The sequence below is a fragment of the Berghia stephanieae genome, chromosome 2, assembly GCF_034508935.2.
Source record: "Berghia stephanieae isolate SIO BIC M18660-M18661 chromosome 2, UCSD_Bste_1.3, whole genome shotgun sequence".
Classification (NCBI taxonomy): domain Eukaryota; kingdom Metazoa; phylum Mollusca; class Gastropoda; order Nudibranchia; family Aeolidiidae; genus Berghia; species Berghia stephanieae.
Window position 1 is genome coordinate 96,866,777 of NC_088361.1, and position 25,000 is coordinate 96,891,776.

The window sequence follows — 25,000 nt, forward strand, 5'->3', positions numbered from 1 at the left end:
ATTACATCGTTGAGTTTACCACTTAGTCAACCCATAGTTGATGCAGGCTTGGCTTCATACACGTTACCATTACACCAATGAGTTTACCACTGAGTCAACCCATAGTTGATGAAGGCTTGGCTTCATACACGTTACCATTACACCAATGAGTTTACCACTGAGTCAACCCATAGTTAATGAAAGCTTGGCTTCATACACGTTACCATTACACCATTGGGTTTACCACTGAGTCAACCCATAGTTGATGCAGGCGTAACTTTTAGGGGAGGTTCTTTAATTATTTTTTTTCTTATTGTATTTATGTTCTACTTTGCTGGCACAGTTTCATACATACCTTTTCAGATTTTAAATATAAAAACTTTGAATTTTGAACATCGACTCGTATTATTTGATTAGATTTGTGTAGTAATTTATTTCCTGTTTCGTCAATCAAATCCACGTCATTGGTACATTGAATTCGATGAGGTGAAACATTTCTATTTTACAAGTAAATCCCCTATTTTACATGTTCTTCAATTGTTCCATTTTTTCTTTACTATCTTTGGGTTTTTTTTTAACTTCGGAAAAACAAGATGGCAGATATTTAACCCAGCCCAGTTTCCCCCCCCCCCCCATAAAAAAACATAACAAAACTTAAAAAATAAAACGATTTTGTAAGTATTTCATGAGTAAATAGACTGCCAACCGGATAGTCTGACGTACTATCCATCATATTTGAATGTTTTATAGTGTAATGTAACGTTTTAAAAGCTTTTAAAATATTCTATATATGTCTTTGCCACGGATAAAAATCAATATTGTAATCCGTTGTGCGAAAAGTCAACGGAATTATTGAATTTGGGATTTATTTTAAAAATCGAAATGTAATGTTTATGGGAGTTGCACAATAAATATCATTAAGACGATTCTTTATGAAATTGTTAACGATTTGGAACTTTCAGCACCATCACGATAATCATCAACTGCGTCATCGTTGACCTTAAAAACCGCCATACACGAACAGTCGTTTTTTTTTTGTGTGTGTGGTAATAATGATAATAGTAGTAGTAGTAGTAGTAGTAGTAGTAGTAGTAGTAGTAGTAGTAGTAGTAGTAGTAGTAGTAGTAGTAGTAGTAGTAGTAGTAGTAATAGAAGTAATAATTGTTGTTGTTATTGTTGTGGAAGTAGTTGTAGTAGTAGTAGTAGTAGTAGTAGTAGTAGTAGTAGTAGTAGTAGTAGTAGTTGTAGTAGTAGTAGTAGTAGTAGTAGTAGTAGTAGTAGTAGTAGTAGTAGTAGTAGTAGTAGTAGTAGTAGTAGTTGTTGTTGTTATTGTTGTTGATGTGGTAGTAGTAGAGATGATGGTGGAAGATCGTAGTAGCAGTAAATGTTTTCTCGCTCAGCAAAGTAGTCACCAATTATAACTTATATTGATTATATTCCAAGTGTAGTGGCCAACTTTCCTCAACGATTTATACAATCCTTTAATATGGATTTATTTATTTATCGGAAAATCTCAAGTTTAGGATTTATTCAAAATTGTCTCTAATGCTTACGTAATAGAAAAGTAAAGGCTGCCGAAGGAAATTATCGGCATTTCTTTCTGGTGCTTCTTCAATTTTAATGGGCGACGGTGACGTTGTTTTCTTTTTCATGTCGACTCCTTTTATTGTTTTAACAAATCATTTGAATACGTAAATAAATCACCTATTCTTATTCTAATATACAAACCGCCGTCGCAACCGGGTTGAATTACATGCAGTTAAGTATATTTTAAGTAAAAATGATTTTAAAATTTTAAAATTATCCCCCCCCCCCCACCCCCCGTACATAGAAGCCATATTCATTCTCTCCGACGTGTACATATTTGCAGGTCTAATAGCCCTAATTGCTATGGGCGGCGTGTTGTAATGGAAATACACTCAAACCAATGTAAAATATTTTCCATTACAAAAATGTTATAGCAAGCCCATAACTGCATTCGATTATCAGACCTGAATATATGTACACGTCGATCCTCCCCATTGAACATATAAACTTAAACGGAGTCTCATATCATTATTAACTGTAATCACCCCTACGTAATACCGATTGGAGGTAGCAGATCACATTTGTGCGGCTATGTGGTCATGCGGTATGTCACTCGCTTTAGGATCGGAAGGTCCTTGGCTCGAGCCTCGCTTGGCGCATATAGTTGAGTCCTTGGAAAAGGCTCTTTACTCACATTCTCTTACTTACTCTGGTGATTACCTGGTCGTTAACAGCGTTGTCTTTGCCGGGGAAAAAATTGTAAGATCGCCTAACAGCGTCATGTCTCGTTCTATACGTTACGTGTTGCTGTTCGTCAGGAACCCTTTGTAAAGTGCTTTGATCACGTTTACTGGATATTTATTGCGCCTTATAAAAGCTCAAGTTTGTATCTCATATTTTGCTATGAAGCAAAGATTCAAATCTAATTGATTTTTTAAAACATATTTGGATATCGTGTTTTTCATCACCCCGCTTCTCTTCTCGATCAACGTTTAGGCCATCATATAAATTCCGATATTAGACGTATTTTAAATCACGTTTTACAAATAAATGGCACAATTCACGCTGCTTGGCAAATGCGTGCTGGGGTTTTGTTTTTTTTTTTTTTTGTTTTTTGGTTTTTAAAAAATTTTTGCGTGTGTTTTTGTAAGGATAGGTGGTCTACATAGTTGGCATTTTACGCCCATTCCGTTCGATTTTTTCTATTACGTATTATAAAATGTTTTAAGGTCGTCAAACCACATACATACTACTATGTTGTAGCTCGACAATGGATTATCGATTTTCCAGTGAAGTTCCATTAATATTATCTCCGGGATGCGTAGATTTCATGTTGTAGCACACATGATATGATGACATTGTGCTGATAATAGACATTTTTATCTTTGTGCGGCCGTGGTCTTGTGGTATGACACTCGCTTTCGGATCGGTAGGTCCTGGTTCGAGCCTCGCTCGGCGCATATTTGCGTCCTTGGAGAAGGCTCTTTACTCACATTCTCTCATCGTACTCAGGTGTAAAATGAGTACCTGGCAATCAACAGCATTGTCTCTGTCCGAAAAAAAATTAGTAATATTGCCTAACAGGCGTCATGTCTCGTCCTACATGTTAAGTGTTGCTGTTGGCCAGGAAGCCCTTGTAAAGAGCTTTTAGCGCGTTTAGTGGATATTGCGCTATAGAACAGTAAAGTTGCTGCCCCAAACGTAAACAATAACAAGTTGCTAGTGATTTCCGTTAGGGACCGGAATAATTTACGCACAATATAGGTCTCCCAATTTTGTAGTTTGAGTTGTAGGCAATACACTTTCAGTATTGAAAATATGTTTACATAAAATCTAACAGTTGCAGAAATAATAATATAAGACTAAATTATTATGAAAATCAGGCTCCGAATAATTCTCGTTTTGTTCATACCAGCGCAATAATTTGCTCTGGTCTAAAAATAGATAGACGTAACTTTTGATAAATTTTACCTTTTGTTCCATAAAATATCCATATCTAGACATTATTTGATGCATGATCGAGTATTTATGAATATGTGTTTCTTTTGCCACCTAACAGCCAAATTTTAAAGGTTATTTTCTTTCTATTATTTACATTGGAACGTGAGCTGTCAAGACAGGAACATGTGGTTTGCCATGTGCTTCTCGACCTTTGTTTACGTTTGGGGCAGCAAACTTTACTGTTCTATATAAAAAGCTCAATTTTTAATTTTTCAATCTTTTTGTTTCTTTTCAGGAAAATCACCCGTGATGTGAATGATGGCGTCTTCCATCTATTTCTGGCATCTCGTTTGTTTACTTGTGGCCTATAACGTCTTTTATGGTAAGTCAGCTATTTGATTTTTTAAAAAGTCAGTTTAACTGGCGTACTCAGGAAAGACACGGATTAAAAAATTTGGCCAGAAAACTCGTCCTTCCAATATCGATCGATGTAAATGACCCTCATCGTGGGAAAAAAAACGATCAAACTCGATCTATATCCTGAAGGGCAAATATCTGGCCAAATTTTCAAATTTGTATTTCCAGAGTACTACAGTGTAACAGTTAACTGGTTAAATACGAGTTTAAAAATACTATTTTGAACTGAAAAAGTTCTAGAGAGAGATAGACAGAGAGGGAGAGAGAAAGAGATAGACAGATAAATAGATAGATAAATAGATAGATAGACAGATAGATAGATAGATAGATAGATAGATAGATAGATAGATAGATAGATAGAGAGAGAGAGAGAGAGAGAGGGAGAGAGAGAGAGGGAGAGAGAGAGAGAGAGGGAGGGAGAGAGAGAGAGAGAGAGAGAGAGAGAGAGAGAGAGAGACGGAGGGGGTAGGAGATAGAGAATGAGAGAGGGAGGGCGCCGTTTGTGACATTTATACAAATCTCAATTATAATTTTCAGTCTGGGATGAAAAAGTTTTTCCCTCAAAGTTATGAGGATCGGTTAACACCTTGGAGAATAACAATAATGAAATACCCCAAGGACAAAAGCAGCTTTGAAGTTTTGTGTTAGAACAAAATAACCATATTTGAATAATGTTTACCATAGAATTAAAAACAAAAACCCAAACAATATGATTGTTTGAAACTAGAATGCGTATTTTTAGGAATGTAGATAATAATATATCATTGCCAGTTGGCATCCATTTTATTACGAAAATGATAAAATTCTTCAGAACTATGAGTCAATATCTATTTATATTACTATGTAAATTGGATTCAATAGTCTGATGTCACGTCGCCCAGCAACGGTGGCCATCTTGGTTCTAAACAAAGAAAATCGGTACGTTTTATTCTTCATGCTGGCTAGAACTTTTCATATGTCGTGTGATCAGAACGTGTAAAAGTCAAAACATGATCAGATTTATAATGTTTTTTTTTTCCTCTGGATACGCTTTTATTATGCTCGTCGGAGAAATATTTCATAAGGGCGTCCGCCATTGTTCCGATAGTTTAGAGCCAGTCACTAAGTTACCATGCGTCATCACGAGGGAAGTGACGTTACGACTGTTGAAGCGTATTACTACCTTTCAGTTCCAATATGATTGTTTTCGAAGCGAAAGGCCGAAACATTCGGCCGACTCAAATCCAATAAATTCCTTGACTGACAAGTAAAAGTTTAGGAGCATTTATTTAAAAGGGAAAAAAGATTTCAATGCTGGGAGAAAATTACAGCACACGAGAATTCGAAAGGGTAGACTTGAGTTGGAAACGAGGTCTTTGATATCCATTATCAAATTGTTGTGGCGTGATCAATAAAGCATGCATTTAAATAAAAACAGAAACACAATGAAGAAGGCAATAATTACACCGATGGCGTCCAGATTGGCCAGTAACATAGATATCACAAGATAGTCAACAAAGCCCGATACGTCGTGGGCGTCTCATCAGATATATTGTTTCACCGGAAGTTGCCCTTTGGGGCTGGAAAGCAAATAAACGAAGCCCTTTGTTATATATATATATATATATATATATATATATATATATATATATATATATATATATATATATATATATATATATATTGAATCGTGTTTGATGAAAATGTGGTACGAAAAGTGCTCGACATGTAGTAATGGAGCGAATTATTATTTTTTTAAATATTTACCACAATGTTTGAGACAGTCTACATTGATGTTTCAGGCTTAATTTGCCATCGTCAGGACTGAGTTGTTTTGTTGACTGTTGTTGTTTCTTGAAGTGGTTCCGGTTTAAAGTTAATTAACAAGAACTTCCGGCGATGTGGACACGTACCGTACATCTCACTTTTCGTGTTGAGTGTTGGCTTCATGAGGGTGTTTGATTATAGTATATTTCTCTTCCAGGCATAAGCTACATTGTTTTGATGTTGGTGTGTATCCTGTTGCTTTAGATAAAATTTTCCATGAAATGTTGTGGTCTAGTTTGTTGTCTTTTAATTTCCAAATATGTTCGCTGAGTTTTGTGGATGTTTTTTTGTTAGTGTTTCTAAATGTTGAGGTGTGGAGGTTGTATCTTGTTTTGATTATATGTCTTGGTTTCTTTGGTATTCCGATACTAGTAGCAGCGACTAACAGCCTTATATGTCTTGGTTTCTTTAGTATTCCGATACTAGTAGCAGAGACTAACGGCCTTGTATGTCTTTGTTTCTTTAGTAGTCTGATGCCATCAGAGACAAACGTGTATGTCTGCTCGAACTCTAGCCCTCTGTTGAAAAAGATTCTTCTTTTCATTATTTTCAAATCTGGAAAGCTCATGTCGATTTAATGGTGTGGGAAGGACTAGATCAAACTTGAGCTTTTATTTAGTGCAATATCCACTAAACGTGCTCAAAGCGCTTTACAACGGGCTCCCTGACCAAGCGAGGCTCGAACCCAGGACCTTCCGATCCAAAAAAGAGTGTCATACCACTAGACCACATAGCCTAACAATATTGCTGAGATTTTTCCAGGCTCTCATGATACCTTTTACTTTAAATTCCACTGTATTCTATATAGTATTTACGACATATTTTTATATTGACGTGAAATCAGTAATTGAGAGCATCATTAGTGAATTCGAGGAGAGGAAATAAATGAAAAAATAATGTCATAGTCCCTAAATAAGGGTGTAATTGTTTTATTAGATTCACATCATTCGTCGTAATAAAGTGCACTCATTTCTTTTATCAGTTTCAGCAATCGGCTGCTTCAAGTGCACTTCCATCAACCGCAAAAATCCTGACTGCGAGGACAGATTCAATAACACAGGCAAATACTATGAGGAGAATTGTCACGCAACCAGGAAGGGACGAACGGGTCTGTTTCCTGGTACCCAATGCATCAAAATGATCGCTGAGGATAGTAAGTGTCAATGCTTAGAATGAAAAATAAATTCCGGATGAAAGCAGAGAATGAAAATATCGAAGTGTTAGGGAACAAGTCCGTGACACCAACTGGTAACTGGTATGGTAAATCTAAATCACTGCTTGCTGAGAGAGAAGTTGGAAAGCGAACGCACTATAAATACCGAGCCATCCATTTTACAGTGATACATATTTTCATTCTTTGTTTTCACCTGGTTCTTCTCTGTTCCCTTTAATTCTTATCATTATATTGGTATTAGAGCCTGCACTGTTTTTTTTCTCTTAATATCTAGCATGGTGGCGAGTGGATAGCTGATTGGTCTTATGTTATTGTTCTTTCTTTAAATGCTCTCTCTTTCTCTCTCTCTCTCTCTCTCTCTCTCTCTCTCTCTCTCTCTCTCTCTCTCTCCCCCCCCCCTCTCTCTCTCTCTCTCTCTCTCTCTCTCTCTCTCTCTCTTTTTTTTTCTTTTCTTTTTTTTCTTCTCTTATCTGCTACTTAAAATGTGGGGACAATGGATCACCTATCTGGTTGGGGAAAAAAGTTTAAACATAACGAAGTTATAATGTTAATGTAGTTCTTTTGTACTACCACAAGCTTTGTCACAACTTGTTGAAATGTTATGTTATTGTTGTTTTTGTTGTTGTTATTATTGTTGTTGTTTTTGTTGACAATTCTTTTGTTGTTATTGTTGTTGTTGTTGTTGTTGTTGCTCTAGAGACCTGGGTGATCGCGCTCTTCAGTCGAACAGCTATGATGAATCTTGCAGACTATGCAGGCGCACTTCAAGTCTCTAAACAAGAGAGAACGAGATAAAGATAGAGAGATTAAGTCCCCATCAGCAAAGAGATTATGTTCATTTCCTGAGGTGACTGGTAATCAACACAGATTATATAACAATAAACAGTATCGTTGTTCTCAGGGTTGAAACTATTGCGCCTTCTCCGTTTCGTTTTCATTTTCTATTCAAGAAGTGATCAATGAAACTCGATGAAATAAATTGCAATAGGAAATGAAGATATTTTGTTGTTGTTGCTTATTCCCCTTAACAAAGCCATTCTCACGTGTTTTATTCGTGTTTAATGTTTCATTCATCGTGTTTATTTTTATAAAGGGGAAACCTGGAAAATCCACATTATCTGTCCTCGTTATATAAATTGAAGCTTTCATTTTATTTCATATTCTTGTTTTAGAAGTGAGTCAATAGACTGGAAGCATTTTATTGAAAAAGGAATTAACCTACTGACTACCAATTCACTTAGATATATAATATTATATGTGGGTATCGCCCATTTATTGTGATTCACCCCCTTCTTTTTCAACTGCCAGGCTAAGTCACTGTTGTAGAATCAAAAACACAATAACAAACAACACTGAGGCATGTGAGAGAGAGAGAGAGAGAGAGAGAGAAAGAGAGAGAGTGAAAGAAAGAGAGAGAGCGAGAGAGAGAGAGAGAGAGAGAGGGAGAGAGAGAGATAGATAGATAGATAGATAGATAGATAGATAGATAGAGAGAGAGAGAGCGAGCGAGAGAGAGAGAGAGAGAGAGAGAGAGAGAGAGAGAGAAAATGGAATATCATCAACATTTTGGTTTGGAATATCAGAAGGTATGACAGGGATTACCGATTCAACAAGAAGCCCAAACAATCCGGCTGTATCACGTCGCTGAACTAGACACGATGTTCTGTATTCTATGGACAATAGGGCTGCATGATTAGGATCGGCAGTGATTTATATCCCACACAAATAATGAAGTCATTTTGGGCTTCAAAACAAATATCGATCTTGACCTGCATGTCTATTTCTATCTTTTTTTTTTTCGCCCTTCTCCCCCCCCCCCCCCCCTCTATTTATAGCGTGTCATAATATAATACAAATTTATCATGATGAATTATCCCCTTTGGTTTACAATTCTTTATCGCTTTTTTGATGGGTGTGGGTGGGTGGGGGGGGGGGATAATTATAATGTTTTTGCAGACGGTGGCGGTTTGAATCAAAATGAATGGGTCAAAAAGCAAACAAATTCTTAACCCGAAAGAATTCGAAATTCTGTTTCTAATTTTAATCATAACACGAAATTATTTAAATCGGAATAAAAACGAGAGACCCTAACGATAATTATTAGATTACTGTAATGTTTTTTGTTTTCCATCGAATTTTTAATCTAAATCTATGTATTTCATTTCAGCGTCTATAAACTTCACTGTTGTTGTCCGTAACTGTGTAGTGGATGATGGTGGAACTAACTCAGAAACAGAGATTGGTCGAGAGAGCCACTGTGGATGGATGCGAGTGCTCAAGTACAATGGACGCCGTATGCGAGGATGTATTCTCAGTTGTGGGACGGATGGATGTAACGCAGGAAACAGCATGACCCCGTCTGGGCTATTGATATTCCTTGGATCTTTGTTTGCAGTTTTGAATCATGCTATGGTTAGTTTCTGGAAAGTGGTTTAAGCAATATTGTGATTTTCGTTAACATGGTACATTTCTTGCAGCACGTTGGACAAGAACTGTGATTTCTGTTTTACTGGTATGATTTCATGTGATAATGGATTGTGTTTCTTGCAATATTATTCCACAAGGGAGTTTATGCATTGAAAAGTCTATGTAAAATGAGATATTATCTCCAAAGATTCCTGGGAAAGTAAACGGTTCATTTTATGTTGAACTGGGAAATGGTTGTAAGAAAGAACACTGAGACTTTCTCGTCAAAAATCATTGACTTAAAAATGATGACTTGATGAATGAATTTTAGCATGTCGGTCGGGGTTGTGATGAAGACCAAGAGACAATTGGAGTTATTGCATTTATTCTACTTTTGTATGTGATACAATGACGGTTCTTTTAATGTCCATACTATTACTTTTATAATGCATCATATTTTGACCTACCATGTCATTGTGGTATCATGACGGAATTAATTATACAATTCAATACAATAAGAATAAGGAAATTCAAATTTCTAGAAGTTTGAGAAACTATTTGGAATGATTTTCTCATCTTTCCTCCTGGAGAATAAGGCCGTGAACGAGAAACAAACATCTCCTCAAGATCAAAATGAATTCCAAGCACCAGATTCACCCCGGCATAATAATGTTTTGAGATGATTGGCCACATTTTGTTTTTGAGGGATATATTTGTTGCTAGGAAATCAATTTCATATGTGAATGAATAACGAACTTTGGAAAATTTCAAAGGACCCTTGGAATATTTTTTACTATTCAAAGTAGATTCGTTATGAGTTGCTGTGACCTTATTAAAATATTTCAACAGAACAGTGAATTAAAACAATTTAAAAATTGTTTTGATGTCTTTAAATGCTTTTTCTCGGCATAGCTACTTTATCGCGTAAAAGGGATAATTTCAACATATATCATTTGTACAACAAAGACCAAAGATTTTTTCCTCATTAACCTGCGGTTTAAACGATAGCAGCGAAGTATCACCGTCTTTATTATTAAGAAAAATTGCGAGCAGAAACTTGTATAGATGAAAATCTGGAAAGGTGTGTATTTTAGCTGAAAGGGAGGCGGGGGGGGGGGGGGGGGGTATTTTTTCATGTATCTTTTGGGCTCATTAACAGCTGAGTTGGAAGCGCATTTGCCTCACAAGCAAAGGGACCAGTTACGATCTCTGGTTGAATCGATGCTTTTTACTGACTTCTCTGTCCATCTTTAAAGTGATTGGGTTGTTGTTTCTGTTAGATATGGCTGAAAGTGCTTTGTTATAGAATAGTCCAATCCAAAGGTTAGCAAGTATATTATAATACTATCGGTATACTCCAGAATAGATGATAAACTAGAGTTATGATGCTGAAGAAATGTTTTTGTCTGGCTTTGTATTATACACATCTTTTCAGATTTTTAAATTTTGATTAATATATTATTTGTTTTATCGTTTTTAACAATATTTCTTTGTGTACAGATTCGTGATCAAATTCATTCAACCATTTATAAATTATAAAAGAAATACACTATCATTAACTGTATATAGTAAAAGCTACACAAACAATGTATCTTGTTACACCTCATTTATAACATCTTTTATTAATTAGATCAGGGTTTTTTTTTTGTCACGATGACTGCTTAGCAATACTTAATTATTAATTAATTCAAGTCCTTTTAGTTTGTAACTATTAAAAAGATTTACCTCACCAGAAATGATTCAAAAGAAAGTTAGTAAAGCGTTACAAAACTCATTCTTTTCAAAGGCACTTAATAATAAACAATAATCCATCGGATATTTTCATCTCCGATTGTCTAACTATTAATGTTGTTCATTTTTCAAAAGAAATTGTATCGTAAACAGTTTTAACATGACAAAGCATCATCATTTAATCGAATCATAGAGTACGGTTATTTGACGTGTTTGTAGGACGAGCGTCAAGCGTTTTCATGGGTTGATTCTTGATTTCAGTCATTAATTATTACAGCTTTAACATGACAAACCATCATCATTTAATCGAATCATAGAGTACGGTTATTCGACGTGTTTGTAGGACAAGCGTCAAGCGTTTTCATGGGTTGATTCTTGATTTCAGTCATTAATTATTACAGCTTTAACATGGCAAACTATCATTATTCAATCATAAAGTACGGTTATTTGGAGTGTTCGTATGTCTTGTGTTTTCATGGAATGTTTTTGTTGTTGTTTTTTTAATTGAAAAAACGCATACTAAAAAGATGGAGTCAAAAGGAATAATCTAAATATTCAAGGCAACGTGTATTTGATAACTCAGCTTGTGATGGTCTCTTGTTGTAATGGAAATACTTTTAAACCAGCGCCAAATACACTCTAATATTACAATAATATTAAAAGGAACCCATAACTTCGTTCGATTATAAGACCTCCAAATATATACACGTAGATTCAAGCGGGTTTTTTTTCAACAGTAATTGTCTCAGTCTGCCATTCACTTATCAATGGCGTTTAACAGCCATTTTGTTGTTGTTGTTGTTGTTGTTGTTGTTGTTGTTGTTGTTATTTATTCATGATTTTAAAAATATTATCTAAACTGTCAACATTCATGTTTTGCAAACTTGTGGTCCTGATTGGTTTTCTTAAAAACTTCATTTGAACTAAATCTTCCTGGAACAAATGTCTGTTGTCAGTTAATCAATAAATTAAACGAGTTTCCATTGCGAACAGAAAAGCGGCGTGGTTAATCTAACTAATGTTTCATTTCATAATTCATTACTCGGAAGTTCTCGTTAAAATGTTGATAAGCACTCATTTGAACAATTGAGTATTATAGACAAATCAACAAACTCTAACAATTCCATGTTTGACAGTCAACCGATTTCAATATGTATGAGCGACGTCTACTTATTTGCAGGTCTGATAACCCCAATTTCTTATGGTCCCATTTTTGTAATGGAAATACTCTCAAACCGAAGTAAAATATGGTCCGTTACAACAATGTTAAATCAGGCCCACAATTGCGTTCAAATATCAGTCCTGCTTATTTGTATACCTAGTGTGTGACCCAACTGCTCGATTAAGTAATATTTATGTCAGTCGGGGTTTTTTTCCTCTTGTAATGTTTTGTATTTTTATCAAATGCTTTCATCCCTCTTTAATAAGACTTTGATATTCAACAAAACTACAGTTCTTAAGTGAAAACGCCGTAAGGCAAAAACTAGTAGTACAAGATAAAATCTAAAAAGGCATGTGTGACATAACGCCAGTCAAGGAAGAAAGAATGGAGCATAAGAAAAAAATATTAAAAATCGGCCTGAATGGATGTGTCCTGGGTGCATATCTCTAGCAGGTCTGATAACCGAAGGCAATAATGGGCCTGATCTAACAATGTTGTAATGGACAATATTTTGTGTTGGTTTGAGAGTATTTCCATTACAACAAAGAGGAGCCCATAACAATTTAGGTTATCAGACCTGCAAATAGATGCACGTCGGATAGGTTACATATTAATTTTGACATAGATACTGTTACCAATTATTGCTTCCATTGTTTAAACTTCTTTTAATGTATCTGTAATATCTTAATGAACTTTTAAATTCTCATTATCATAATGTTTGTTTACACATCTAATCGCATCCATAAAATCTAAGGTAAATCGAACTGCTTTGCATTGCCTTTATTCTTACATTAGTCTTTTCAGAGAGTAACCGTTTTGTTTTGTTTTCCCAAGTGGGTGTGATTAATTGATGCAAATCGGTTCACATTTCTCAAATGATTTATTTCCTAGTAATTTCTTGAATACGATTTCTGTTAGACAAAAATACCTTTCAAATTCACGCAATCAACAGTGCAGTAATGCAATTTTTTTTGTGTAATTACAATTAATAGATAGGAGCATATCCCTTTATACCAGTTGTTTAAAATCACCAACTTCAGGATTAAGTTATAATTATTTTATCGAAAGAAATAGTGGTAAAATAAAAACATGGGGCGTGGTGGAGGGGTAGGGGGGGGGGGGAGGGGTTGGAAAACCAACTCAATATTAAACATTATGGAATGGCCTGGACAGGAGGTTGATCACCCGCATTTTATATCTTTACCGAATATATATCGCTGCTTTGGTGAAACAACATGTAGCACATCGTTTTTATACCCTGGTTACAACTTTTTTTGTTGCTAAAGCAAGAAAATCAGCCCCTTTATGGCATTGCAAATGTAATTGCTATAATATGGGTTGTCTCCGTCTTGTTATTTTTGCAAGATAGACATTACCGCCCCTGATTCATTTTGTCTTAAAACTCTGTTCGTTTTCGAAAATACTGTAATTAAATTTTTAAAATCTATTTATTTATGTGTATCCAAGGCTAAAGAAGAAATTTGTAATTACCAACATGGAATTCTTCCAGCCAATAATCTCCTCTCTCCTCTCCCCACCTCAAGCTCCATGCTTTTCGTGCATTTTTAGAATCACATTAGTGCAAACTACTCACCCCCCCCCCCCCCCCCCCCCCCGCAATAAATAAAATTGACGGTGTGAAAATATTTATAGCATCGCAAGGTTTAGATTATCTACGTAGAAATAATGTTATTATTCTGAAGCTCAAGAAAGCATAGGTACATTATTCTCCTGGATGTCGAAATATCAATTCTTTATCTTTGCTATGTATCTTAAATCGTTCATTATAATTTCATGATAATTATATCGAATATTATTATTATTATCATCATCATCATCATCATCATCATCATCATCATCATTATTATTATCATCATTATCATTAATTATTTATCATTATCACAATCGAGGTCATCACCAACACCACCCCAATCATGATCATCATCATCACCACAATCATGATCATCATCATGATGATCATCATCATCATCATCATCATCATCATCATCATCACCACCACCTTCACCAATCATAAACATCATAATTTGTAATAGTATTTACTGTGTTTTAATTGTTTTGAATATTATTACATGTCTTCTTAGTATACATAACGGAAATGATTTGACCCTTTGAATTAATGAATAAAAATCTCAGTAGCTTGTTCCTCTGATAAATTTCCGGATACACAGTATGTGCAACCAATTAAATACTGTCTTTACTTCTCATGGATTTGAACCTGCTCTTCAAATTTCTAAAAGACTAGTGTCCTATCTAATTGGAAGCAAGCAATTGCTACTCTCAGCCCAACGCTACAGAAACCCGGGTGAACTCCGGCTCCATTGCGGGACTTAAAGGCTCTTTTTTTAAAGTACCATTTTGCTTATTTTCACAAATTCATATGAATTTCATATGACATAATTCTAGAATTGATCATAGAGCTTGAATTCCAATACAAAACAAAAAGCTTATGCAGGAATTTGTACAGTAACATCATTGACATTGTTTTATGGATCCATGAGTATAAAATAGGCATGGAAAAACGGGGAAAGTGAAGCGAAAAGACCATTTGTCACCCTCCCTCTCAAAGCGGTGATATGTATGTCGGGGTGACTTAGGAACTGGAAATTGAATGCATATATCTACACATATGAAACTTGGAGATAATTTCTATTCGTTATAATGAAGAAGAAAGATCTTCAATCTTCAATCTTAAAGTGCTTGTATTTGCAAAAGGCCCCTCGGGTCCATCATCACTGCAAATGTTCAGTTACAGTCCAATCAAAACAGGGAACAGTCACAGATTACTTTGACGAGCGAGTGCATTCAAAACTGTTTTGAGAGTTCCCAAAGCATTCAACGTTCGTTATGTCCGGTGGGAGGCAGGACATTCCAGTCATTTATTATTCGTGGGAAAAAGTTGTGTTTGTATATGTCTATTCTTGTCAATGGTTGTATGTATTGGGATGCATTGTATATACGTGCAGCAAACCTATCTGGTTTGATGTTTATGTAGTTTGGGATGAAGATGTGTAATTTCTCACGTTGCAACCAACGGCAAATTGTTATTACTTATCCTTTCAACTCATAAATTCACTTTTAGAGGTCCGATTCATTCCGACATTATACCGTTTTGAGACGGTGGGTCACAGTTATTGTGGCATGGGTCCAAAACCTTTTCCCTCCTTTTCTAAGCACTGTCTAATTCAAGTAGTATGAAAACTTTAAATCCACTCGTGAGCATAGACTTTTCCTAACATCTTTTAATAAAAGTTTTCAAAGAGTCAAATCATCGTTTTAAATATTATAAGATTTACATATTTTTTATCGATTAAAGAATATGAAAACATATTGAAATCCGAGGCTTTTGTTTTTCTTTTTTCATTTTATAATTATTATCATTGTGGAGGAATATTTCCATAATGAAATTAAAACGCTCTAAGATTTTATATAACCAATACATATGAAGCTTGAACAATGACTTGAGTATGAGACTGAAAGTTTAATCCAAAATTGTTTATTGTCAACAAAGTGTCCAAACCATATAAATAAATAAATAAACACTTAAATAGATAGATAAATAAATAAATATGAACATTTATAGAGGGCATTTCCACAGATTTACCATGCTCAATGCACTTCACAATGTTTTTTGTTTTTTTCCAAAAGGCTGATGGAAGCTTTTTCCATTTCATACAGTAAGGTCGTCTGTTAGCCCTCATTTTTTTGTACTAACACTAACAAAATCCGTAAGTTCCTATAGCCAGTTCTCATTCACATCTGAGTCTAGTGAGGTTACCTCATATGTATGTAAAATGACTTACCCAAGGACACAGCTTCTAAACCAAAAATTTCCACCCATCAGACCATTGACCATGCTTAAAATTGCTTGACTTTTGTGACAAGACGAGACACTGTGCAGCTGGGCCACTGTAGCACATACGATGTTTGATTTTATTTTTAAGTAATAATTTGGGGAGGGTATTTTTATTTGAGTGCAACAATGTTCTATACTTGAGATAAAATTATTTAAGTATTATGATCTATAAATTGTATAAAATAAACATTCTATATATAAACAAGAATTATATCACAGTCTTCAATCACAATTTGAGAAATCTTTATAGCTAAACATACAAAAGAAAACGATAAAGAAAATCATTAAATTATAAATTTGAAAATTTTAAAACAATAGGGGAAAAATGAAAAAAGAAATGATATTTGCAAAAATAGCCCTTTTCAGTTTTGGGTCAGACTGGTATATTATATTATAATATCAAAATATTTCATAATACTTTTTATTCATATTTTTTTTTAAAAAACATTTCCTATGACAAAACAAAATCCTCTTAAAACGTGACCATTCAATTTCTTTAATCACTGGCTGAATTCTATTTCAAGTTTTCCTCTCATTGTGTCACAATCAGATTGGGCATGCCGTAGCAAACGATATTAAAATCGGATCTTGTGACTTTTGGCACTTCCTGATCTTTTTGTTCGTCCACGTCCTTGTCAGGATCCACGTCAGCTGTCTTTGTGACATCGGAGCTGCCATCCTGCTTGCTCTCCCCTTTGGAGTCATCTGGAAACGATATAAAATAGCAGCGAATTATGCATCTCCATCCCGTGAGACTTCCACTGGAAAGTTCAAGTAGGATAAGAAAGAAGAAGAAGAACAACAAAAACAACACCAAAACAGTTTTCTTAATCAGAACAAAACAAACGAGTAATTGAATAACGATGCCAATTCGAAAATGAGAAGTGATTTAAGTTTACGGAACTTAAAATTGTTACCAAAAAAAAAAAAAAACTTAGTGAATTTTGATGATTACGTAGTTTCTTTGCACAGTAAATCTAAATACTTGCACCTTGGATCGGTAAAATCTCCAACCTTTGACAACAAAAATGTTTAATTAAAAATCAAAACTATGACCTGTATGACTTAACTCACTCAATCCTAGAGATTTTTGCTACTTTTCAAAATTGGAAAAAATGTATTAAAAATGAGTATGTACATAGATAGTTTTATTCAACTATCATTGACATGTAAAAACTAAAAACATTAGCTTTGATACTACGCCTATAATTTGTCTCAGAAAAATGTAATAAATAGGCATGGGGTACAAGTAACCCCGGGAAAAACTACGGATATAGTCGGTGTAAGGGTTGAGTGAGTTAACGTGCATATTAACTTGCCTGTGTGCCCTTTGACGGAACCCTTATCGCCCTTGTCCACAACGCTCTTCTTCCTTGAATTAGTATCTGGTTCTTTGGCAGCTGCCTCTGTGGTCTTCTGATTGGCTTTCTCCTCCTCGTAAACTTTTAATGGATTCTGCAGCATGAACATTGCTTGACCCGTTGTCTTACCCTTTTCCAGTAGGTCTGGTAGAAAAAAAAGAAGACAAACATTATAATATAATATAATATAATATAATATAATATAATATAATATAATATAATATAATATTATATAATATAATATAATATAATATAATAAAACCCCCCTTCCCAAAAAAAATCAAAAATCAAAACTACGACCTGTTAGCAAAAAAAAAAAAAAAGAAAAAAGACAAATAACTAACATCAAATATCGTCCACACTGCCGTACACTCAATAAAAACATCTTTTATATTTTGGCCAGAAAATACACACTCCATATATCGATATATTAAAAAGACCCCGACTTGTCAAAAAGTTTTAAACCCGAGACTTATGGACAGAAAAATCTACATCGTGTATCGGTGGATTTATAGAAGCTCTTACCCCCCCCCCCCCCCCCCCCCCCGCTCCTCCTTCCAACTTGTCTACAAGTCTTTCATTCGAGACGTCAAGAAGTGTCCTTATTTCATTTTTATAAGTTGTCATCTAAATTTATCGATATGTGCAGTTGTTTGGTCAGTTTGGTTAGATTGTTTTGATCTATTCAGCAGCCTTCGGCATTTTGAGAGCAGGGGGAATACCTCGGGAGTGTATGGCCTGGCTACAGCAGATTATGGATTCAAAGATTTTTACAATCCAAAAACTGACACCTTACGTTAGCTTCGTAACCAGATAGTAAAGAGATAAAGGATGTCAAGAAAACCCATAAACAACTGTGAGTGGGGCCCAGCTGTTGCACCCCCCCCCCCCACACACACACACACGCACGCACACACACACACACACACTGAGATCCAAAGAGAGAACCATAGCAATGCGTTCTGAGCAATTCACTATCTATCATCTCCTAATCTGTGCGGGTTTCTCCTTTGTTTTAATGATACTAAAAGGTTTTGTTACTTCTGGAACGGCCAATGATCTCTCATAAACAGGCGTGAAGAGTAAACGCAATAATATACATAAAACACATTGCACACACACACACACACACACACACACACACACACACACACAGAGAGAGAGAGAGAGAGAGAGAGAGAGAGAGAGAGAGAGAGAAGATAGATAAATAAATAGATTGACAGACAGATATATGGATAGGTAGACAGATAGATATATAGGTAGTCAGATAGACTGACAGACAGGCAGACACACAAACAAGCAAACAGACAGACTGATAGATAGATAGATAGATAGATAGATAGATAGATAGATAGATAGATAGATAGATAGATAGATAGATAGATAGGTAGAGACATAGATAGAACAGATAGATAGATAGACTCACATGCCATAGAGTTGTGCAATTTCTTGGAATTCTCAATTAAAGTACAGTTCCACTGGTTTCCAAGAACACATTTGATTCCTGTCAGACTGGCTAACATCATCATTTGGACTGGTGCCTCCAGGCCCATCGCCATAGAGCTGTTAAGATGAAACAAATGACAATAACGGTGTTAATGGGTGTAGTGGTGGTTGTGGTGGTGGTGGTGGTGGTGGTGGTGGTGGTGGTGGTGGTGGTGGTGGTGGTGATGGTGGTGGTGGCGATGGTGTTGGTGATGTTGGTGGTGGTGGTGGTGATGGTGGTGGTTGTGATGGTGGTGGTGGTGATGTTGGTGGTGGTGGTGGTGGGGAGGACAGTTATGCTTATTGATGTTATGCGTTTAGCTAAAATAAACTCACAAGATCCGCCAGCGGGATATAACGACCCAACACACAAAACTATGTATAACCCTAAGCGTTTATAGTCTGATAGATAGATATAATTTATGAGAAGTAATCATTAAATCTAAAAACAATCGCAATGAGCTGAGTAACGTCAAGTTCGTTCCATCTATAATAATAAGGATAACAACGACAACAACAACATTAACAACAACATGTTAACAACAACAACAAGGAATACGGTGATGACAATAAAGATAGTGATAATCGTGACGACATTATGGTAATAACGATTTCGATAATGCCGTTATTGATAATTTCGATGATGACGACGATGAAGACGGCGATGATGATAATGGCAACTATGATGGTGATGCTGATGATGATGATGGTAATGATGATGATATGACAATGATGATAGTGGAGATGATGGTAGTGGAAGTGGTAGTACTTGTGCTTATGGATGTTATGAGCGTTGTGTTGGTAATAGCAAGTGAGAATTTTTAAAAAATAATGCGTAATCTCGCCAGATTGAGTGGATCAACTTAAGTAAACTTATTAATCTCTGTTGAGATAATCCTTCTGAGTTATAATCCTCGTTTAACCGGAATTTATCCTGGTTTCTCTTGCGTTTATTTGATTGCCTTACCCTTGGAAAGTGCTTTCCAATAAATTGAGCTTTTGAGCTTTTTGAGCTTTTTTATATAGCGCAATATCCACTAAACGTGCTCAAAGCGCTTTAATTACAAGATCAAACAAACCTTACTTCATAATCACTGCTGAGTTTTTTTAGAAAATTAAAAAATAAAAAAAAAAGAAAGAAAATAGTTAAGGGGGACAGGGGCAGAAAAAAACCCTCGACTACACACGGAATCGATTGATTGTGATGCCAGTGAGCTAACGAGACCTCGGGGTAGGGGTAGGGGTGGCTTCTTAATGCATTTCTGACTTAAGCGAAACGCTGGAAAAAACGCAGTAGTAAATCCAAAATCATAATTGGTGTCTTAAAATCCGGCACTTCACCAACTGCGATGGGAATAATGGGAAATGCGTGAGAGAAAAAATCAGATGGCGATGAACAAGTGACTAACACCTATGTATTGGAGGCGTGCCGTGTTCCATTGGTAAGGCAAGTAGTCCTACAGAGCTATTAGGCCCATGGAGCCGGAGTTTATCCCGGTTTCTATTATAGCATGAAAAGGACAAAAGCAATTATTGCTTGCTACCTTTGGATAGGACGATAGACTGTCGCAAAGTGCTTTCCGCCAGATCTGGCAGAGCAAGCTGCCCAGTCATTGATGGGTGGACAGGTGGGTCGGAAAAAATATCGAATTCACCTGGTATCGATCTCGGTCCCTTTGCGTGTGAAGCCGAGTACTCTACCAACTGAGGTATCCGGACCCCGTGATTGGGACAAAGGGTGACTAAACCTAGCTTAACAGGCGCTTTGCGTTGCTCATGCTTTCACGACCGACCCGTTCGACCTTTAGTAAGGCTGTCTGGTTTTGTGTTGTGACACTCGTGTTTAGACAGGGAGGTCCACGAATCGAGTCCCCCAAAGTTGAATGGAAAAGGCTCTTTACTCACATTCTTTCACCGCATTCAGGTCTAAAATCAGTACTTGGCCGATAAGAACGTTATTTTTGTTGGAAAAAAAATACATAATGGCACCTCACAAATATCATATCTTGTCCTCCATGTCAAGTATTGTTGTTGGCTTGTGACCCCTTGTAAAGCGATTGGAGCTAATTTAGTATTGCATTATAGAAAAAAGCTCAATTTTGTTTTGTTTTATTTCTTTTTCTATTTGTGTATTTTGCTTTGTTTTGTTTCTTTCTTGTTTTGTTTAATTTGTTTTTGAATTGTTATGTTTTTGGATTTTTATCTATTTATTTTTTTACTCTTTTTGCCTCACAAACAGAACACGCCTCCGGTTCAAGATCCAGCCACAGCAATGAAGAAGACTAATGGGCGACCACTTATCATAAGTCCGAGATCAATAACAGACGAGTTGGGGAGACAAGGGAATATTGATCGCTGCTCTTTTCCTCACACTCTAGCCACCTTGTACACATGACCCTTCCCATAACAAAAAAATGATAACGGCAGGCCTCTGCTCTCGCCTGTGGATATAAGACCACGCACGTGCCCATAATATTACGAACGCATATTCGTCCGCGCGCGTGCACGCTCACATGATATCTGATCTTATACACAAATCTATCAATGTCATACAGATTTTTACACATGAATCCATATATACATTAGATAGATAGATAGATAGATAGATAGATAGATAGATAGATAGATAGATAGATAGATAGATAGATAGATAGATGTGTGTATGATTGTGTGTATTGTGTATATATATATTATATATATATATATGCATATATATATATATGTATATATATATATGTATATGTATATATATATATATATATATATATATATATATATATACGTGTGTGTTTGTGTGAGTAATATATTTGTGTACAGTGTGTGTATGGATGTGTGTGTGTGAGAGAGAGTGTGTGTGTGTAATTGGATGCGTGTGAGCTTTTGTTCGTATGTCAGAATCTGCAGTGTGTAATGTTTTTTACTGATGGTCAATGTGAAGCGCTTCGAAGCTTCGGCATTAGCGCTATATAAATGTACATTTATTATTATTATCATTATTATTATTATTATTATTATTATTATTATTATTATTATTATTATTATTATTATTAGATAGAAGATAGATAGATAGATAGATAGATAGATAGATAGATAGATAGATAGATAGATAGATAGATAAGTAGGGAGATAGAGAGACAAATTTAAACACACACAAACACACACACAAAGAGAGAGAGAGAGAGAGAGAGAGAGAGAGAGAGAGAGAGAGAGAGAGAGAGAGAGAGAGCAACAGAGTACATTCCATTTTGTTTTGAACAACAGTGACGATACTTCCGAATCTCCGACCAGCAGCTTACGTTTACCTTGCATCATCATCACCATCATCATCATCATCATCATCATCATCATCATCACCATCATCATCACCATCATCATCATCATCACCATCATCATCATCATCATCATCACCATCATCATCATCATCATCACCATCATCATCACCATCATCATCATCATCATCATCATCATCATCATCATCATCATCATCATCATCATCATCATCATCACCATCATCATCACCATCATCATTATCATCATCATCATCATCATCATCATCATCATCATCATCATCATCATCATCATCATCATCATCATCACCATCATCATCATCATCACCATCATCATCATCATCATCATCATCATCATCATCATCATCATCATCATCATCATCATCACTCTTGATGACATCGCAAAAATGCATTTGTCGTATTTGCCCTCTCTTCAAAACAAAACAAAACAAAAAAAAACACCAGAAGAAAAAAATCTGATTAAAAAAAAACGTGCGCTTTCTTATATAGTTTTTTTCTGCCCTCCTCAATAAACATTTCCTCAAGAAAATAAAAATACGGCTATCAATCACACAATAAAACCGATAATCTACCTTAATAATAATAATATATCCAAGAATTTCGTTGGGTGCTTGTTGCCGTGGGTAATGTTAATTATTCAGTCTTATTTATAGGTAGGGACATAGTATTCCTCCTTAAATTAGAAGCCTCATTCCATTAGTGCGGCTATGTGGGCTTGTAGTATGACACTCGCTTTCGGATCGGAAGGTCCTGGGTTCGAGCCTCGCTCAGCGCATAGTTGAGTCCTTGGAAAAGGCTCTTTACTCACATTCTCTCAACGTAATCGGGTGTAAAATGAGTACCTGGGCATTAACAGCGTTGTATCTGACAGAAAAAAAATTGTAATATCGCCTATCAGGCGTCATGTTACGTGTTGCTGTTGGTCAGGGACCCCTTGTAAAGCGATTTGAGCACATTTAGTGGATATTGCGCTATATAAAAGCTCAATTTTAATTTTTACTCAGCAAGTTCAATGCGAGTTCCATTCGTTGTATAACATAACACATCAGAAGCAAATAACCGCTTCAATGCTTTTTCAGATAACAGCGGAAGCCGGTGAAACCAGCTGAAGCACTAGCAGAAAATTGGAATTCAAATGAATTTTCATGATGTCCCGGTACAATGCAAATGTTGTAGCTCGAAGCTCGAAAAAGTTAATGGCAATGAAAAAGTAGAATAGAAGCTTCAATTTAATTCACACAAACAAATGATTTGAACGTTTCGAGATTGTCTTTGTAAACAAATGTGACCCATCACCTCAAAACGCTATCATGCCGGGATGGATCGGATAACGAAGGTCAATTTAAATCCTATCTAAACAGAGATATTACATTTTACTTTCATCCCATTATGAGTGTAAATTCTTTCTTCTAAGTATATCAAATAAATATTCTCAAAAGTTTCATATTCCTGGCTAGTGTAAATGTTGCTGCTCGAAGCTCGAAGAAATAAATAATAACGTGAAGTTGAATGTGAGCTTCAATTTAATTACAAAAACAGATTGTTTATTCATCTTAACTACGCCTGTTTTGTTGATAAAGGGGAAACCCGAAACGTTCATTTGATCTGTTTTTGTAATTAAATTGAAGCTTACATTCAACTTCACGTTATTATTTACATATTCCTGGCTATAAATTCAGTTTTCACCATCTAACCCGTCACGATATGATACCGTTTTGAAGCGATAGGTCACAAATCACTAAAATTCGACGTGCACTTATTTGCAGGTCTGATAACCCAAATCACTCATTGTTGTAATGGAAATACTCTCAAACCAATGTGCAATTAAATATTGTCCATTACAACAATGCTAAATTAAGCCCAAAATTGCCTTTTAAAAAAATCTGAAATAAACGCACGTAGCTAAAAATGAATGTGAGATGAAAAGATGTGTATTAACAATACCACCCTAAACAGAAACGGAAGACACATTATAGATTTCTAATTAGATGAGACACCGGTCATGAAGGAAGCGGAAGTGTAAGCAGTACAATTCGTTGATTCAACGGCAAATTAAATCAAAGCCACTAAGATTAACAAGGTGATCAAGGATTGCCGGCCTTCAGGGCTATTGGGTTCCTGCAGCCGGAGTATATCCTGATATCTGTAATGTTAATCGGACAGTGGTGTTGCTTAATACCGACGTGCACATATTATTTGCAGGTCTGATAACTGGACGCAATTATTGGCTTGATTTAACATCGTTGTAATGGACAACATTTTTCGTTGGCTTGAGAGCATTTCAACATTACAACATTGACCCCATAACAATTTGGGTTATCAGACCTGCAAATAAGTACACGTCGATATTGATGTCCTTTGAATGAGGCACCGATCTATTGCTAAGTACTTCCAACTAGATCTAACAAACCCAGCTGCCAACTACCCTATCACTCCTTGCTGTACACACACACACACACACACACACACACACACACAGAGAGAGAGAGAGAGAGAGAGAGAGAGACAGAGAGAGACAGAGAGAGAGAGAAGAGGGAGAGAGAGAGAGAGAGACAGAGAGAGAGAAGAGAAGAGAGAGAGAGAGAGAGAGAGAGAGAGAGAGAGAGAGAGAGAGAAAATATCGATTGCACCCATAATCGATATCCGGTCCCTTTGCATGTGAGGCTTGTGCTCAACCGCTGAACTATCGGACATCGGGTCCCTCAACTATATCGATAGGGAGGGGGAAAGATGCATTTGACAGTACATTACACTGTAATGAAAATTGGCCAAACAAGGGTAAATACATCAAGAACCAACATGATGGCAATTAATCTTACTGTACGTCAA

The 25,000-nt window shown here is 35.9% G+C and overlaps 2 protein-coding genes across 13 annotated transcripts in view; one reads left to right on the top strand and one right to left on the bottom strand.

The window, feature by feature from the left end:
- LOC144965960 (uncharacterized) overlaps positions 1-15,497 on the top strand; it is a 27,953-nt gene extending 12,456 nt beyond the window's left edge. Inside the window, exons 2-4 of the mRNA XM_078901874.1 lie at positions 3,743-3,829; positions 6,653-6,823; positions 9,012-15,497. Coding sequence (XP_078758000.1) covers positions 3,763-3,829; positions 6,653-6,823; positions 9,012-9,280 — 507 coding nt within the window. The 5' untranslated portion in view covers positions 3,743-3,762 and the 3' untranslated portion in view covers positions 9,281-15,497. The remainder of the gene's footprint in view (positions 1-3,742; positions 3,830-6,652; positions 6,824-9,011) is intronic.
- A 144-nt stretch (positions 15,498-15,641) lies between these two features.
- Positions 15,642-25,000, bottom strand: part of LOC144965958 (cilia- and flagella-associated protein 46-like) — a 105,789-nt gene continuing 96,430 nt past the window's right edge. For all 12 annotated transcript variants that reach the window (XM_078901871.1, XM_078901872.1, XM_078901869.1 and 9 more), the window contains 3 exons: positions 18,805-18,941; positions 17,337-17,522; positions 15,642-16,722 (listed from right to left, as the gene is read on the bottom strand). In XM_078901871.1, the coding sequence (XP_078757997.1) occupies positions 16,550-16,722; positions 17,337-17,522; positions 18,805-18,941 (496 nt within the window). In that variant the 3' untranslated portion in view covers positions 15,642-16,549. The remainder of the gene's footprint in view (positions 16,723-17,336; positions 17,523-18,804; positions 18,942-25,000) is intronic.